Source organism: Salmo salar, chromosome 13, assembly GCF_965601325.2.
Source record: "Salmo salar chromosome 13, fSalSal1, whole genome shotgun sequence".
Classification (NCBI taxonomy): Eukaryota; Metazoa; Chordata; class Actinopteri; order Salmoniformes; family Salmonidae; genus Salmo; species Salmo salar.
Genome location: NC_138303.1, coordinates 43,506,948 through 43,523,228, shown reverse-complemented (window position 1 = coordinate 43,523,228; position 16,281 = coordinate 43,506,948). Strand labels below are relative to the sequence as shown.

The 16,281-nt window shown below is 41.9% G+C and overlaps 2 protein-coding genes across 5 annotated transcripts in view; one reads left to right on the top strand and one right to left on the bottom strand.

The window, feature by feature from the left end:
• The window catches only part of LOC106567062 (RNA-binding motif, single-stranded-interacting protein 2), a 43,752-nt gene extending 38,993 nt beyond the window's left edge, over nt 1-4,759 (top strand). For all 3 annotated transcript variants that reach the window (XM_014135906.3, XM_014135907.3, XM_082960116.1), the window contains exons 10-13: nt 176-232; nt 462-572; nt 1,210-1,290; nt 1,464-4,759. In XM_014135906.3, the coding sequence (XP_013991381.1) occupies nt 176-232; nt 462-572; nt 1,210-1,290; nt 1,464-1,541 (327 nt within the window). In that variant the 3' untranslated portion in view covers nt 1,542-4,759. The remainder of the gene's footprint in view (nt 1-175; nt 233-461; nt 573-1,209; nt 1,291-1,463) is intronic.
• A 76-nt stretch (nt 4,760-4,835) lies between these two features.
• LOC106567061 (sentrin-specific protease 1) lies at nt 4,836-14,582 on the bottom strand. Of its 2 annotated transcripts, none has more exons than XM_014135903.1 (17): nt 13,855-14,582; nt 13,298-13,344; nt 11,819-12,045; nt 11,473-11,557; nt 11,147-11,342; nt 10,777-10,915; nt 10,240-10,358; nt 9,732-10,012; nt 9,455-9,518; nt 9,331-9,369; nt 9,097-9,181; nt 8,674-8,808; nt 8,336-8,467; nt 7,931-8,134; nt 7,514-7,678; nt 7,305-7,400; nt 4,836-5,761 (listed from the first exon to the last, which is right to left on the bottom strand). In XM_014135903.1, exons 1-17 carry the CDS (start codon nt 13,992-13,994, stop codon nt 5,699-5,701), a joined length of 2,217 nt encoding a protein of 738 aa, XP_013991378.1. In that variant the 5' UTR covers nt 13,995-14,582; the 3' UTR covers nt 4,836-5,698. The 2 variants fall into 2 exon arrangements, with proteins under 2 accessions (XP_013991378.1, XP_082816240.1); XM_082960114.1 differs by lacking the exon at nt 4,836-5,761 and adding an exon at nt 5,944-7,028.
• Between the last annotated feature and the right edge of the window lie 1,699 nt (nt 14,583-16,281).

Sequence of the window (16,281 nt, the reverse complement as noted above, 5' to 3'; positions counted from 1 at the left end):
GAAAAAAAAATTATGAAATGTATGCATTCACTACTGTAAGTCGCTCTGGATAAGTGCGTCTGCTAAAAGACTAAAATGTATATACCATACCCCTTCGGCCTTTATTGCTTAATTCTGAAAATTTGAAGAAAGCATACATCTTATGTTGTGTGTCTGTCTTACTTCTCTGCTGCAGATCCACAGTCCACAGTCCTGGATGCATCATCATCAGTCGTACCTCATGCAGCCCTCAGTGAGTTTTACCCACTGCTGCTGTGGGTCTGTTACTGCCTATTAGTGAACCAGTGTGATCTGCCTGTCTCTCTCTTTCTGTGTCTGAGAGAAACACCTGTTAAGCATAAACATACATGCATTTTTGTTTGTCTTGTGAATGTTAACTCTGTGTGTGTGTGTGTGTGTGTGTGTGTGTGTGTGTGTGTGTGTGTGTGTGTGTGTGTGTGTGTGTGTGTGTGTCCCCGTAGGGCCAAGTCCTGACGCCGGGCATGGACCACACCATGTCTATCCAACCAACCCCTATGATGGGGCCTCTCACACAGCAGCTCAGCCACCTCTCTATGGGCAGCAGTGGCACGGTCAGTCCCAACAGAACACTACTGTATAGACATACAGTAGATACTTTGGACAAAGACATTGTGTTGTCAGTGCCATCTATAATGCCACTTTCTATCCCTCAATGAAGACAGTTTTACTCAGAAAAGAGACAAACGTGAATAAGATTCTATAATGATTACCAGGGGCGTAACTTTGGTTTTAGAAGTGGGGGGGCATAATCCATTTTCTTTTTTTATTTCCCTCATTAAAATGCAAATCCTTTTATAACATTTCTGACATGCGTTTTTCTGGATTTTTTTGTTGTTATTCTGTCTCTCACTGTTCAAATAAACCTACCATTACAATTATAGACTGATCATTTCTTTGTAAGTGGGCAAACGTACAAAATCAGCAGGGGATCAAATACTTTTTTCCCCCACTGTATATATTTTTTAATCCAGTCGGATAAACACTCCAAACAGCCTACCCGGCCGCTTGGAGGCGTCCACATGGTCCTAAAGCACAACGTTGCCTCGTTTTGTATCACATTCCAATGATAAAACTGGGGGGGACAAAAATGAAATTTCAGAATGTGGGTGGGGGACATGTCCCCCCCGTCCCCAGTGAAAGTTGTGCCCCTGATGATACGTTCTAATAGTTTTCTCCTCTCTATTTTAGTATATGCCTGCAAACACATCTATGCAAGGGACCTACATCCCCCAGTACACCCAAGTGCCTCAGACCACTGTTTCAGTCGAGGTAAGAAACATCCTACGACAATTTACTTTACTGACTTTATTGTCCCCGTGGGGAAAATGTGTTGCAGTATCATGTACACATTTAAAACTACAGTGTTCTGGTATGAAACAACTGGTCTCTTTACTGATGAATGGTTGATTGACTGATGAATACTTCTTCAATATGTTTAACAGGATAGTGCCATCCAACAACAGGTTTCCATGGAGACTCCCACAGAACACACAGGTTACTCCTATCAGCTTAGAAAGTGAAGAGGAGGGACAGGTGGGTTATACTAGAGTCTATTTCTTGGGGCCACCTGCGGTCCGTACAGCTCAGCTTAGTGGATAGTGACTCTGGACAGAAGCACCAGACAGTCACACTAAGGACAAAAGGATATTTAAAAATCAGAGGTTATGGCAAACTCTTGAATACAGATGAATGGATACTGTGAAAACGAACAGAACACGGAGCATCTATTTTGACCACAGAACATGTCGAAGAAAGAAACACACACATGATTTTTTTTGTGCACATATTAACAAATTATTTTCCTAAATATTCTGGGGAGCCAGAATGAAATCAGGAACATAAAGTTACAACAACATGTGTTGTCGATTAGCTGTACTTTTTTTGTAAAATATGCTGATTTCGTTTTTCATTTCATCATCTGTTGTTTGTAAGCTTTTTTGGTATAGATTCAAAGTCACTAATCAAAGATTTGTTTTCTTAATTTCACAATGCCATTGTTGTTTTTGTTCACTTCACGTGTTTTTAATGTTTGACGAGAGAAGGCTGAACCAACTGCTTAAGTTACTTAGATCATAGACGGTGTCATATTTGGTACTATCAACTCAGATACGTTTTTTAGCACTTGGGTCCCTAGTTGAAATTCTCACAATAATTCTCAGAATCTAAATAGATATTTAGAAATAAAGCTTAAGACAATCAAACATTGAATTGATTATTTCCTGATTCTGGCCAATTATAATAAAATCATACAGGGAATAAAAAATATATGCATGATTAAATTTGACATGAAATACATTTAGTTGCTGGTTATATTTGGGGAATTTAATCCTATATTGCTCCAATACCAACCAACAACATAAATAAGTCTTTACATTTGGTTTTAGTGGGTTAAGCTGCTACCCTTTAAACAGACCCATAGTTGTTAGGAGTTTACATTATTGAGTGTTGCGCTAGTAGTTTAGTAAATTAGAGATCCTAAACCTATGGCCAGTAGGCTACTGAGATGCATTGCTGTGTCTTTTTGCTCCCACAACGCTACTTTCTCTCTGTCTGTTTATAGATGCCTCTGTTTTTGTTTATTTGGTTTTGATTCCGAGTGACTGTTTTTTTATTTAAAGAACGTTTGTGAGATTTTTTTATTCGATTTAATACTTTTCAGATTGATACATTTAATTGGTAGCGTGCATTGAGTAGTTACATGTTTCTATGGACAAGTAGATTTGTTTTTGAAAGATTTGTCTTTTTCTTTTGAAATAATGTCTGTCATTACGGTCATTTTTCTTTTTCTCAATCTCTGTTTTAATTTTCAAACACATGGAAAATGCTCTAAATGTTTGAGAGATTTCAAAATCAGTCTGTGTCATCAGTTTTGGCACGTCCACCATTTAAAGAGGTGTGCTCAACTGCTCATCACTCCAAGATAATTACGGGCTCTTTTCAATCCCAATTGAAATTTAAAGGCAATGTTCCCGCATTGGTCGGAGACCGCATTCACGGTAAACGCTGCATATGTCGGCTCAATTGGAAATTACCTTTAAATGTCTATTGCGCAATCCGTAACAGTTCAGCTTTACAGACTGAATCGAGCTCTAAGTGTAATACCTCTTAGAAATGTGTCCTATGTGGTAGAGTAGTCACTAAGTCAGTGGTTAGGGAATGCAGTGTGAAAAGTAACATTACCTCCTACGCAACAAGAGCAATGTAAAGTCAGCTGAGTGTTAGTGTGCAAGATTCAGAGACGTTTTCTAAGCTCATAACTTCTATGGTTCTCCAGGCTGTCCCGCACAGTCACAGCGGGTACTGTCTCCATAGCTTCGCTCTTCCGTAAAACGTTCGCAAACCAGGCCTAAATCCCAGATCAAACATCCAATCAGACTGTTTTGTTTCTTAAAATGGCCAGTGATCTATGCAACAACAACAAAATTTAACTCCACAATAATGCAATACTTACGCTGTCGATGAATTTCAGAACTTTTTCTTTTTCAGGTGACAACAGTAGTGACTTTTGAAACGTAGCATTCTGCTATTGGTGTCTTTCATTTCAGTTCATCCAAAACGTTTAGTTGTAAGATTATACGCCTCATTGTTCATCTAATGACAGTGAGATCGCTGCATAGAAGAGAATATCTGTATATGCTCTACAGGCTATCTACTAACCCTAACCATGTTTTCATGTACAGCATGGTTCATGAGGTTGGAGAAAATTCACTCGGCTATCTTGCTGAAGGCATCACACCATGTCCTAAAAATGGGATAGTGACTACCTTGTCCATCCAGACACAGTCCTTATTGTTGGTCAACCGAAATATTGGTTGTAGATTTTTTTTTACCAAAGACGACATCCGGTAGACATTTCTAAGTGATCAATGCTTGGTTTAGAATACCTCTGTAGTTCTTTCTTTTTCCTTGATTTGTGACTGTACATGAAAAGGTTTGTTGACACTAGTAATAAGCTTTATGAATTAATTTGTGGTAGGAAGAATATCAGAAATGCCTTATAGATTTCATCAAGAGGATTTAAAAGGGTGCTACACACTAAATTGCTATCTGGAAACATTCATGCACTGTCTGCAAATAGTTTGATATAACAGGAATTATTTTCTTGTAAGATTTACTCCCATGTAGTATCAATCTTAGGAAACCACAATTTAATGTTTGTTACACTCATTTGAGGCCATAATCATTCCAGATTTTTGTTTAAATCAAAAATATTCAGCATTAGTTTGCGATGTCAGAATGCCCTTTGCCGTAGTTCAATCATTTACCATGAAGTCCACTTGAAACATCTTGCTGCTAATTTAGGATTTTAAAGGTTGCGTAGGAGTGGGCTCTACAGCGTTGTCTTTCATTGTACAATGCCAACTAGAGGGAGAAAATATTAGTTGAAGCTCCGTCCAGCAATAAGTCATCCACGTCATGTAAGGAACTGTCAGACAGGTTAAAAGGAACACATTTCATAGTCATTGGCTCACAGCCTTACTATCCCCTGGCTTTATCAAGTCCAATCTTATTCACTTTTGTCAATGGTTAATTTGTCCTTATGTGCCACACTAGCAGGTCTATGGCTGTTTAAACAGGCAGCTCAATTCTGCTCTTTTTCTAATTGGGATGCCTGTGAAAACACAGCCTAAACATTCCCCTTTCTAGACTAACAGCTTTTCAAAATATTTTTTGGGGTTTGCTGTTGTTTTTGAACTAGGTCATTTTTTTTTATTAAAAGGAATCCAGTTTTTTTTAACAGCTTGTCCATGTGCCTTTCATTACCAAGAGTGTGTATGTCATGTAAAGTACACCTTTCCAAACAGATGCACACACACAATACTTGAGGAATTTATTTCTAAAAAGATTTTGTTCTAGATACAAAACAGATAATAAAAAAGGTACAAAATGTATATTAAATACATTATCCAAGAAACGGTATACTCATCAGTATATACATGTTGAAAATATCCAGAGAAATGCACAATTATTTTTTTTGTTGCTTTGCTTATTTAAACAAAATAGACTTTCAATTTCAGGTTACACAATTTCATCTTGGAATAACGGGTCTCTTGGTCAAGGAAGCATCACTGCTGCTTATCTGTTTTGGGGTCCAAATAACCAATGAAGATACTCGCGTCACCTGAAGTACCACACAATAGCCATGTATGGCAACACACCAGTGCCATATCTAGGCCTACCCTTTTACAAATTATACTCTGAGGTCAGTTGCATATATTTTCTATTTGGCTAAAAACGACTATCAAATGTGGGTGTCCAGATATAAATCAAAGAATGTCACTGCATCTCGAGCTCTGTTCTCTCATTGAACCAGTTTATTGAACCAGGTATGGGTGTTGACCATAGACTATAAAAATAAAGGTGTTAACAGTCATCGCATCAGAACACCAAGCTCTCGTTGAACTATACTTTTGAGTAGTTTACAAAAATATCAGTGGCAAAATACAAGCAGTTGCACTGGTTGGACCAACTTCACGCTCTGACAGGAACATTTCAGAGTATGATTTGTAAATGAGAACCTCAATTGAAAGAGAGACCTTTGCTTGCTAATACACAGGAGGTTGTGGTTGCAATAAATGTATCCTCCTGAATGGAACAGCCACAGTGTCATGGGCACCGTCATCATTTCAGACACCTCCTCGCTCTTGACCTGTTCAGAAATCTCTTCCCAATTTCATCACAACAGTTTCCGATTCAATATCTCCCAGACCATGCGTCTTCTGAAGTAGGGCATGTGTTTCTGTCAATTGGAGGGAAGGGAAATACTGAGTTAGTTACTCGTGTTTTAGGGACTCCTGAGCAAACCAGCGGATTTAAAAGAATCTAGCTAAAGCATTTAACTTTCTGCAAATTTAAAAAACTATTTTCGTAAGCTTGCCTTCCCGTTCATAAAAAAAAAATAAAAATAAAAGAGTAAAAGTCTGACTTGTCATTGTTCTTTATTGTGGTAACATTAGAGATTGAAAATATTGGTCATGCAATGCAGTTGAAGTAATGTAGCTAGCAAACTGCTATTATGCAACGTCATGCTTCAGTACTACTCCACATTGGACTACAGCCAGAGGATGGGTAACACTACAGGCACATTGGTATTTTGTACTTCTCATACAGTGAGAAATGGAAGGAAAGCTATTATTACCGCAGCTACAGGCACTGTGAAAAACAAGGCTCGTCCTCAATGAATTGCGTGGCAGGTTACCCTTTGGCCGCTTCTGTTGTTCTCGAGTGATGTCCCGTTCCACAGGGTTATTCATCTCTCCCTACCACTAGTTTCTCTGTTTGAGGGGGACACTTCCACCGACGGACGGATGGGGGCTTGAGCCAGTCAAGTCATTGGATTGTAGGACATTTTCAGTACTGGCAGGAATGCTCATGCTTACCGTTACGCTTCCATTAAAAGCAGAGTCGCCAACAAGTGCCAGTCTCTTATAGTGACCGGGCATCACATTTGAGCAAATAAACAGCGGTCTCTTACAAGTGCCAGGTCAAAAAAGCTTCAGGCCAGTGTGCTCTGGTGGAATTTCACAGCATCTCTCTACCTCGCGCCAAACGATTGATCCCTGCATTTCAAAACGCAAGTCTCTCCGTATAACCAGGGAGAAATACTGATTCATTCAATGGCTTTGGCAACATATGCAGTGCATTCTAAATGCAACCAGTGTTCCAAATATAGAACAAGGCTGTTTTAGAGTCTATCGACACACCCATGCGTCAATCCAAGTAATATAATAATAAAATCCAACAGTTTAAGCTAAAGATATAAGTTTATTTGCATGGGCTGCGTCTCAATCCACCGCGTCGGTGTTTGTCAGACCATGAAACATCCCGGGGGAAAAAAATCAGTCTTCTCACAAAAATGATCCTTAGCGTCCGAACGGTTAGGCCTACAAAAACGAATATGAACCATCCATGGAAAGTTGACTCTCACGAACACGCTGGTGTTCTCCGTTTTGCTCTATGACCCCCACAAGTGTCACGGGACTCATCTGAAGCTATGAGTTTTGTGCCTACAAAAATAAGGGGTTAAATGTGTCAAAAATAAAAAGGGTGAGGAAAAGTTTTGTTTATCTCCTAGATAAAGGACAGACACTTCCACACCGTATTCATTTTTTGGACTGTCTTTGCCATTTATGAATGTGTTATTCACTGCGTTGGACTGTAGTAGTAAAGGCCAAATTCAAAATTGTATCAAATAAAAAAAACTTTTTCAAAACACCTCAGATGGTATTAAACACGGGCCTCTCCCCAACACACAGGGGCAGCTTGGCGGTTGAAGTACTTACTTGTGTAAATGTGATTGGCTTGTCTTTGGTGATGTACTCGGCATATTTGCAGGTGAACATTCCACAGTCACTTCCGTTCATCTGCTGAGGAATCTCCTGTTGGGAGAAATAGTTTGAGATCCATTTTTCAAAAGACGGCAACATCTATCAGTGAAGTGTCAAAGCATGTTGAGTTGACAGAGATCTCGGTTAGATAGTGTAACACGTACGTTGCGTTTCTTGCTCTGCAGAGTCCATTCTGACGTATCCAGGTCTTTGCCCTTCTTGTCCTTGCTTTCCTGCTGCAGGTATTGCAGCAATATCCTGCAGGCTTCGTCATTGTTCCCTCCCATTGAATCTAAGTATGTGACAGTCTTCTTACGGAGATCCACCACCTGAGAGAAAATAAATATATATATATATAAAATTAATAGTCAATATAAACATCACACTACAGATTCTGTCTAGTGTGATTACCACTATAGAACCCATCTAAACCGTACTTTGCTGGCTCCAACTTTTTCATTTTCACGTTGTCCTTTCCAGCATGGTTCCAGCAACTATGGTGGATGCATAACCAGACCAGGCCACTGTACCCCCAGGTAGACGGGCAGCAGCAAAGTACAATATATTGTATGTTAACTCACAGAGAGGCACCAGTGCACCCCCAGGTGGACGGGCACCAGTATGATGTCCACTGAGAAGATGTCCATCTTTTTGGTCCAGCGACGTACGGCAGAGTAGCCTGCGCCGCGGAGCTTGGGGAAGAAGAAGGTGTTGAAGGTGTGGACCGTGGGCAGGCTGGGATCCTTCCCGCGCTCCACTAGCAGGTTCATGTAGAAGTTGATCACCTTGGAGAGAGGAAGGAGAGAGCGGGGTCAAGCAAAGAAAACAGCATAGGCCCACGGATCAACACCTCCTGTATTAGTTATTCTCTTTTCTGTATCGGCATAGGCACAGACACACAGAGAGAGAAGAAATGACTAGCAGTCTCCAAAAACAGAGGTATGAGACGGCGATATAAACAGAAGCAGAGTGTGACGTGCTCTCACCTCGTCGTTGAGCCAGTTGAGGTGGCTGAGCGTCTGGAGATCTTTGCGCGTGATGGTGAGTCTGAATCCTTCACTCAGCATCTCGTCCTGGCTGCCTCCCCTCAGCGCCCGGCACACCTCCCCCTCCATATCCTGGTCACAGACACACAAACATGCCGGCTCAGCTAAAGGCTGCGCGCTATGTACATTCCTGACGCACACAGTGATAAAATCTCAAAACGTCTCAAAAAAAGCACTTAGTACAATTATTACAATGCATTTTATTGGTAATGCGCTGGCTCACAAACAAAGTGCAGAAATATGCACAACACACAGAGCTAAAATACTGTGAATGGTACCTCAGTGAGCTCAGGGAACTCCTCAGCGGGTTTGGGTCCCTCTATGAGAGGAGCAAGAGGAACCTCCTTCTCCAGGGGGACTCTGACATGCAGCTCCACGGACCTGTTGCCCAGCTGGCTGTCATCTGACAGACGCTGGACCAGACCACAGGACAGGAGGGTTAGACGGACCACCATATCATTTTCTATTGAGTAAAGGCTTAGTAGGACAACTATAGAGTTGAATGTTGATTTCATTGCGGTCCTCACCGTGTAAAAGAGCATCTCATTTCATATAGTTAATAAACTATAGCTTGAATGAAGCATAGAGGGGAAAACTTCCCATCTATTTCCATTGGCCGCATCGGTGGTAAATGTAGGACTTGGTATAGACATGAGTGCTGACGTCACGCCAATGAGGACAGAGAAGGAGATGCTAACTACCTGTCTCAGCAGCTGAGCAGCTAGGGCCTCCTGCTCCTCTATCTGCCTCCGTCTCTCCCGGGCACGAGAGTCATACATGCTAGTCCTGGAAAACACACACATCCGACTTGAGGACTTCTAGAATGAGCTAGAGGAGGATTTCAATTCTATTCAGTAAGCACAGGCGCACGGCGATATATAGCAAGATACGCCGTATGAATTTACTAAGGAACGGTGACAAATTAGGGGACTTACAATTCCTTGATCCAGAGTTCAGCTTGGAAGCATGGTACACTGGAGAGACAGAGAGAGAGTAACCAGGCTAGATGGGAAACAAAGTACATAACACACACCAACAAAAACTATTCAAAACACATACCTTGAACTGCATGGCTTTTTGCCCTTCTGCTCTTTCACAATGATTACGGAGTCCCCATCATGCGCTGCAGAACAAGCCATGGTCAAAATTAGTACGAGAGAGACAAACAGGCTTTTATAGAAACACAACACATAAAACTAAAGATGGCACTAAGGCGTTATCATGTCCTGTCTCTGTATACTGCTGATGCTGGTGGTGATAAATCAATGTCCCTCCTTGGGGTCAATAAACTACTACATCAACTCTGATGAAGTGGAAATGGGCTAAGGCGTTTCACCTGATGATTGTGTGTCCTGAGAAGAGGTGTCTTGTAGGGTAGCTGGAGAGGGGGCAGACTGTAGTATCTCTGGTCCCCTGGGGCTGAGGTCTGAGTCAGGGGCCCAGGTGTGGTTCCCTGCCCCACTGGAGGAGCCCTTCCCTGGGCTGGGGACGTTGCTGTAGCCCTGGCTGAACTCTGGACGGGGGCTTGGGGGTTCACTGGGGCCCTCTGAGGCATCTCCTGCCCCCGTAGGGGACGAACACTGGAGCAGATGCCTGCTGGTGCTCAGGAAGCTGGTGCTGAGAGAGAGATTATTAGAAAGGAACACCAGCAAACCAAATGGCCAAGATGTAGGACAATCAAACCTGGGGAGAAGTAGAAAGGGGTAGATTTCCTCATGAAAATGTGTGTGGTTGCATCAACGGGCGAGTACAGGTCATTGAGCACAACTGAATTGCCAGTCATCCTCGGGGACTTGAGGAGAGTGAGAGGACTGTAGCATTAGCCTTGTGGTTGTTGTACTCACAAGTCTCTGTGTGAGCGCGGAAAGCCATGGGAGCTGCCGTTGTGGAACGACAAGGACTGGCCACCTGAGACCATGGCCAGCAGCTGTCTGTACACCATCTTCTCCTCCTCACAGACAGACTGGAGCAACACAGAGAGGACCCATCACTCTATATTATAAATAAAGCTTGGATATGAAGTAGAGGCAACAAAACTCAATGTGGCATTCTCCAGGTATATTCAGGACTACGTGATATGAGCATGTTGTAACTGAACTTCCCTCTGGGGGAAAAAAATAGTTATTCTATTGTATCTATATGGACTTATGTGAGTCGACACACACACACAGATAGATAGATACAATAGAATAACTCTTTCCCCCAGAGGGAAGTTCAGTTACACCATGCTTATATCACGTAGTCCAGAATATAGCTGGATCCTTTCAGCTATTGGGCTGCTTTCAAATAACTCTGTTACATAACAGCGTTATTTGAAAACAGACCAATAGCAAAAGTTCAGCAAGTGGGAGCCCTAAATATTCTGGTAGGTGGTCTCTCACCTCTTGCGCGGTGCAGCGAGCCCTGGCTCTGAGGAGGCGGGTGGAAGGGCTGCCGTGTGAAGGACTCTGCACAACGCGGATGGGGAAGGACTTCTCATACATGCTGGTGAAAGAGCTGCATCCTGCGGAGGTCAACTGGCTACAGAGAGAATTCAATTACTGCACCAAACATGTTACTCATATTATTGTGAATAGAACAATATCATGCACAGAAAATGGAACAGTTTCAAGCACTTTGAAATTCAAGCTCTAACAACCTTGAAACGGCCCTGATCAGAAATCAAGCCTTTTCAATGCTTGATTAATAGCAGAATGCATTTTTTACCCAGTGAGAAAGGCAGGCCTATATCGATTGACAATACGAGCATACCTTGTTGATGCAGGTGTTCTGAGTTGGCTCCTGCCCAGGCGGGTAGAGGGACATGGCTTAGGGGTACTGCTAGAGGAATGAGGCAGACTGACAGAGTGCCCATTCGTTTTGGGCGCATCACGATGTGTGAGAGCCATGCACACTTGGCGTCTGCAAACCTTCGATCCTATCATCGTCTTCTCAATTCTAAAGGACTCTGCAGTGAACAGAGAAGGAGAGAAAGAGTGTGTGGATCAAACAACTGTTCCATTTCCATAGCAACATTACTGACATTTCCAGCCGGCAGCAGGAATGGTTTCATAGACATTCTTAGAATAGAGTCTTGCCTGATTTAGAGCTTTTCCATTCCAGAGTTGTCGAGGGAGCAACACACATCCCATCCAGGGGATCAGAGTACCTCACCTCAAGGACCTGAAAAAAATACCATAAAAACAAATGACATTATTGTTCAATATGACTATAAGAGAGTGCTGGCCTGTAATAAACTGGAGTAATGAATACGTATAAATCTAGTACTAGATCTGGGCCCATATTCAAAAACGGTCTCAAGTGCTGATCTAGGATCAAGTCCCCCCCTTATTCATTTTGATTTAAAACTCAAAAACTTATCCAAGATCAGCACTAATACTTTGTGAATTAAGAGCCCTGAAACATCATAAAGAGATCCAATACCTCAGTCTCTTCCCAGACAGTTGAGGGACGAGGTGCATTAGTTGAGGGTTCCGGTTGAAGCTCTTTTGCTGGCTCTTCATCAAAGTGTTCTTCCGGAGGGGGGTCTGGGGAAGCGGGCAGTATGTTCCTCAAGGTAGGAGTCACACTATTCCGTACCCAGGATGCCACGTTAGAGCTATGGCTCTTCACCCCTTCAGCCGCAGTCTTCACTGTGTCAATGAAGACCCCTGTTGTCATATCCACAAACACATCATATCAGGTCAGATAGGGAACCATGGACTGTTTATCAAACACTGTATACACCGTTGTGCCGGGAACATGTTTCGACACCACACGATACACTACATGACCAAAAGTATCTCATTCCAAAATCATGGGCATTAATAAGGAGTTGGTCACCCTCTCTACTGCTATAACAGCCTCCACTCTTCTGGGAAGGCTTTCCACTAGATGTTGGAGGGACTTGCTTCCATTCAACCACAAGAGCGTTAGTGACACCGGGAATGTTGGGCGAGTAGGGCTGGCTCGCAGTCGGTGTTCCAATTCATCCCAAAGTTGTTCGATGGGGTTGAGGTCAAGGCTCTGTGCAGGCCAGTCAAGTTCTTCCACACCGATCTCAACAAACCATTTCTGTATGGACCTCACTTTGCGCACAGGGGCATTGCCATGCTGGAACAGGAAAGGGCATTCCAAACTGTTGCCACAAAGATGGGAGCACAGAATTGTCTATATGCTGTAGTGTTAAGATTTCCCTTCACTGAAACTAAGGGGTCTAGCTCGAACCATGAAAAACAACCCCAGACCATTATTCCACCAAAATGTACAGTTGGCACTATGCATTGGGGCAGGTAGCGTCCTCCTGGCATCCACCAAACCTAGATTTGTCCGTTGGACTGCCAGATGGTGAAGCATGCTCCACTGCTCCAGAGTCCAAAAGCGGCAAGCTTTACACCACGCCAGCAATGCTTGGCATTGCGCATGGTGATCTTAGGCTTGTGTACAGCTGCTCGGCCATGGAAACCCATTTCATGAAGCTCCCGGTGAACAGATCTTGTGCTTCCAGAGGCAGTTTGGAACTCGATAACTTGTTGCAACCGAGGACATAACTTTTATGCGCTACGTGCTTCAGCACTCCCGTTCTGTGAGCTTGTGTGGCCTAGCACTTCACGGCTAAGCCGTTGTTGCTCCTAGACGTTTCCACTTCACAATAACGACACTTATAGTTGCCCGGGGCAGCTCTAGCATAGCAGAAATTTGACAAACTGACTTGTTGGAAAGGTGGTGCCACTTTGAAAGTCACTGAGCTTTTCAGTAAGACCATTCTACTGCCAATGTTTGTCTATGGAGATTGCATGGCGGTGTGCTCTATTTTATACACCTGTCAGCAATGGGTGTGGCTGAAATAGCTTAATCCACTAATTTCAAAAGGTGTCCAAATACTTTTGCATATATGCACTACCAAGATTGCAGTTAGCTTACCCATCCGAAATCTCTTCACTGCTAGTGCCTGGTCACCATCCTCCAAACTATAAAAACAGGGGGGAAACAATATCCAACATGAATACGTGCCAGAGAATCACTGACTGTGCGGGCAGCCTCATATTTTTTTTTTTGCTGTGATAATTCTGGTATAGCAAGCAAGCTAGCTACATTCACTTTAGTCAGTGACCGGCTCCACTCATCGGGGTTATATTCGGTCATGGTATTTGGGAGGGGGCGCACGTTGGTTGCTCAACCCGACTCCCAAACGTGTCAGACAGTGTGCCATACTTCTGTAACGTTAGCTAGCTAGTAGTAGCTAACTGGCTGGTCAAAATCTCACCACCATCTCAAATAGACAAGTCCGCAAGTTTAGCTACAACTCACACATAGTTGACAATTAGCTAACGTTAACCATCTAGTTAGGTCATCCAGTGCCGCCACCAGCTAGTACACTAAGCTAAATTAGCTACGTAACGTTAGCTAAATTAGATTACTACACAACAAATATATTACAGATAAATTAGCTAGCTAACATTAGAATAACCTTAACTTACCAGTCGATGGGTCTTTTTCTCCTTATCCGACCCCCTTGTTGTACTCCGTGTGTATCATTATCTTGTTGGTCGGGAGCTGGTACTCCATTGCGGAGATTAGCGAAACCCGTTCCAATTAATTCGTAAAATTTATTGAACATGTTTAGAGAAGTTTAAAACCTCCCGCCCGCGAAAATGTGTATCGCTATGGTTGCTTCCAACCCGCCTGCCAGCGCAGGAAAAAGCACATAAAGCCACCCAACGTCATTCGACCGGGGAAAGTAAATCGTAGCTAGTTAGCTAAACAACACTGCTAACCAGCTAGCTATCAAGTTACCTTTCCCCTTCCCTTGAAATTAGCTAGCTTGTGGTTAGCTAAACTAGCTAGCTAACAATCCGGGTTATGTGGCTGAAGCGACTAGGATTTTAATCACTAGTACCACATTCGACAATGCCATGCATCTTTCTTAAATAGCAAAGAAGTCCAAAGTAACTCAATGTAGTACTTTAAATAAAAAATAACTCATTAAACGATAACCTCTAACCTCTCCCGCTTCTTCCTCATTCAAAACCACAACATGGTCGTCACTAGTTACCACAGCCACTAAGTCATAAACCATCCCTATTTCTAAAATGTATATTTTTAAAATGTGATTTTAAACCTAACCTTAACCACAATGCCAACCATGTGTCTAACACTAAACTTAAATTAGGACCAAAAAGCGAATGTCTTACCAATTAATTTGTAGGAAATAGCCACGTTTGACTTTGTGGCTGTGGTAACTAGTGGAAACCACACAACATGGCCGACCTTGGCGTTCTACCATGAAACGTTTTCATTGGATGAGCAAATCGTATAGATACAATTATTGTGAAACGTGATTGGCTGGTTGGAATACTTTTTTATGGCGCTTCTTTGACGATGTCAATGTCAGTTCAACGCGTATCGAAAAAGTAGAGGAACGAGAGGGTTTACTACATCCGAAATGTGTCCACCAAAATGAGACCACAAAGTGAGGAATTTTTCTGTGGAGGATAAAATGATTGTCGAATTTGGAAAAATATCCATTGCTAGAGCGGTCCCTCCACTGTCTTGTCAATATAATAGAAATCGTTGCTCGTATCTAGTTTAGTGTCTGAGATACAAAAAAAACTAGAAGATTGGTGAGTACATTTTTCTTTTATTTACAGCAAGAATTGTAAATAGAAATTAATTTCTTAACACACTATGGAATAACACTCAACGCACTTAACCAAGAGAAGCATTTTTTTTACAACAGCAAATTAATTACAATTTGTTCAGATAAGACTATTCCAAGGCCACATATTTCATACACAGATGAACCATTCAGGGTTTTATTAAGAAAATATATGTATGCGTTTTTCAGGCCAAATACAATGTAGTATTATTTTCTTGCCATGTACACATCAAGAAAGTTTGCAAGCATGTTTAAAGTTAACTCTTTCTTGTCACAATAATCAAAACTCTTTGCTTTTACAAAAAAATATCAACTCTTTCAGTGTCTATAAAAACATTATGTCACAAGGTTAAGCCATCAATTTACAGTGCCCTCCGTAATTATTGGGACAGTGATTTTGTTGTTGCTCTGTACTCCAGCACTTTGGATTTGAAATTATACAATGACGGTGAACCGTTTAGAAATTACAGGACTTTTTGTACATAGTCCCCCCCCCCCCCCCCCCCCCCCATTTTAGGGGACCCAAAGTATTGGGATAAATTCACTTATATATGTACAAGCATTTCGCTACACTCACCTTAACATCTGCTAACCATGTGTATGTGACCAATAAAATTTGATTTGATTAAAGTAGTCAAAAGTGTAGTATTTCGTCCCATGTTCCTAGCACGCAACAATTACATTTAACTTTTGACTACAAACTTGTTGGATGCATTTGCTGTTTGTTTTGGTCGTGTTTCAGATCATTTTGTGCCCAATAGAAATGAATGGTAAATAATGTATTGTGTCACTTTGGAGTCACTTTTACTGTAAATAAGAATATAATATTTCTAAACACTTCTACATTAATGTGGATGCTACTATGATTACCTCCCCTGATATTGTAATGCAATACATTATTTACCATGAATGTCTATTGGGCACAAAATAATCGGAAACACAACCAAAACAAACAGCAAATGCATCCAACAAGTTTGTAGAGTCACAAGCTTGATTTAATCATTGTGTGCTAGGAATATGGGACCAAATACTAAACTTGACTACTTTAATACACATATAAAGGGAATTTGTCCCAATAATTTTGGTCCCCTAAAATGGTCAGACTATATACAAAAGGTGCTGTAATTTCTAAATGGTTCACCCGATATGGATGAAAATACCCACAAATTCAACCTGACAGTCTGCATGTTAACCTCATGGTCATTGTATAATTTAAAATCCAAAGCGCTGCAGTACAGAGCCAAAACAA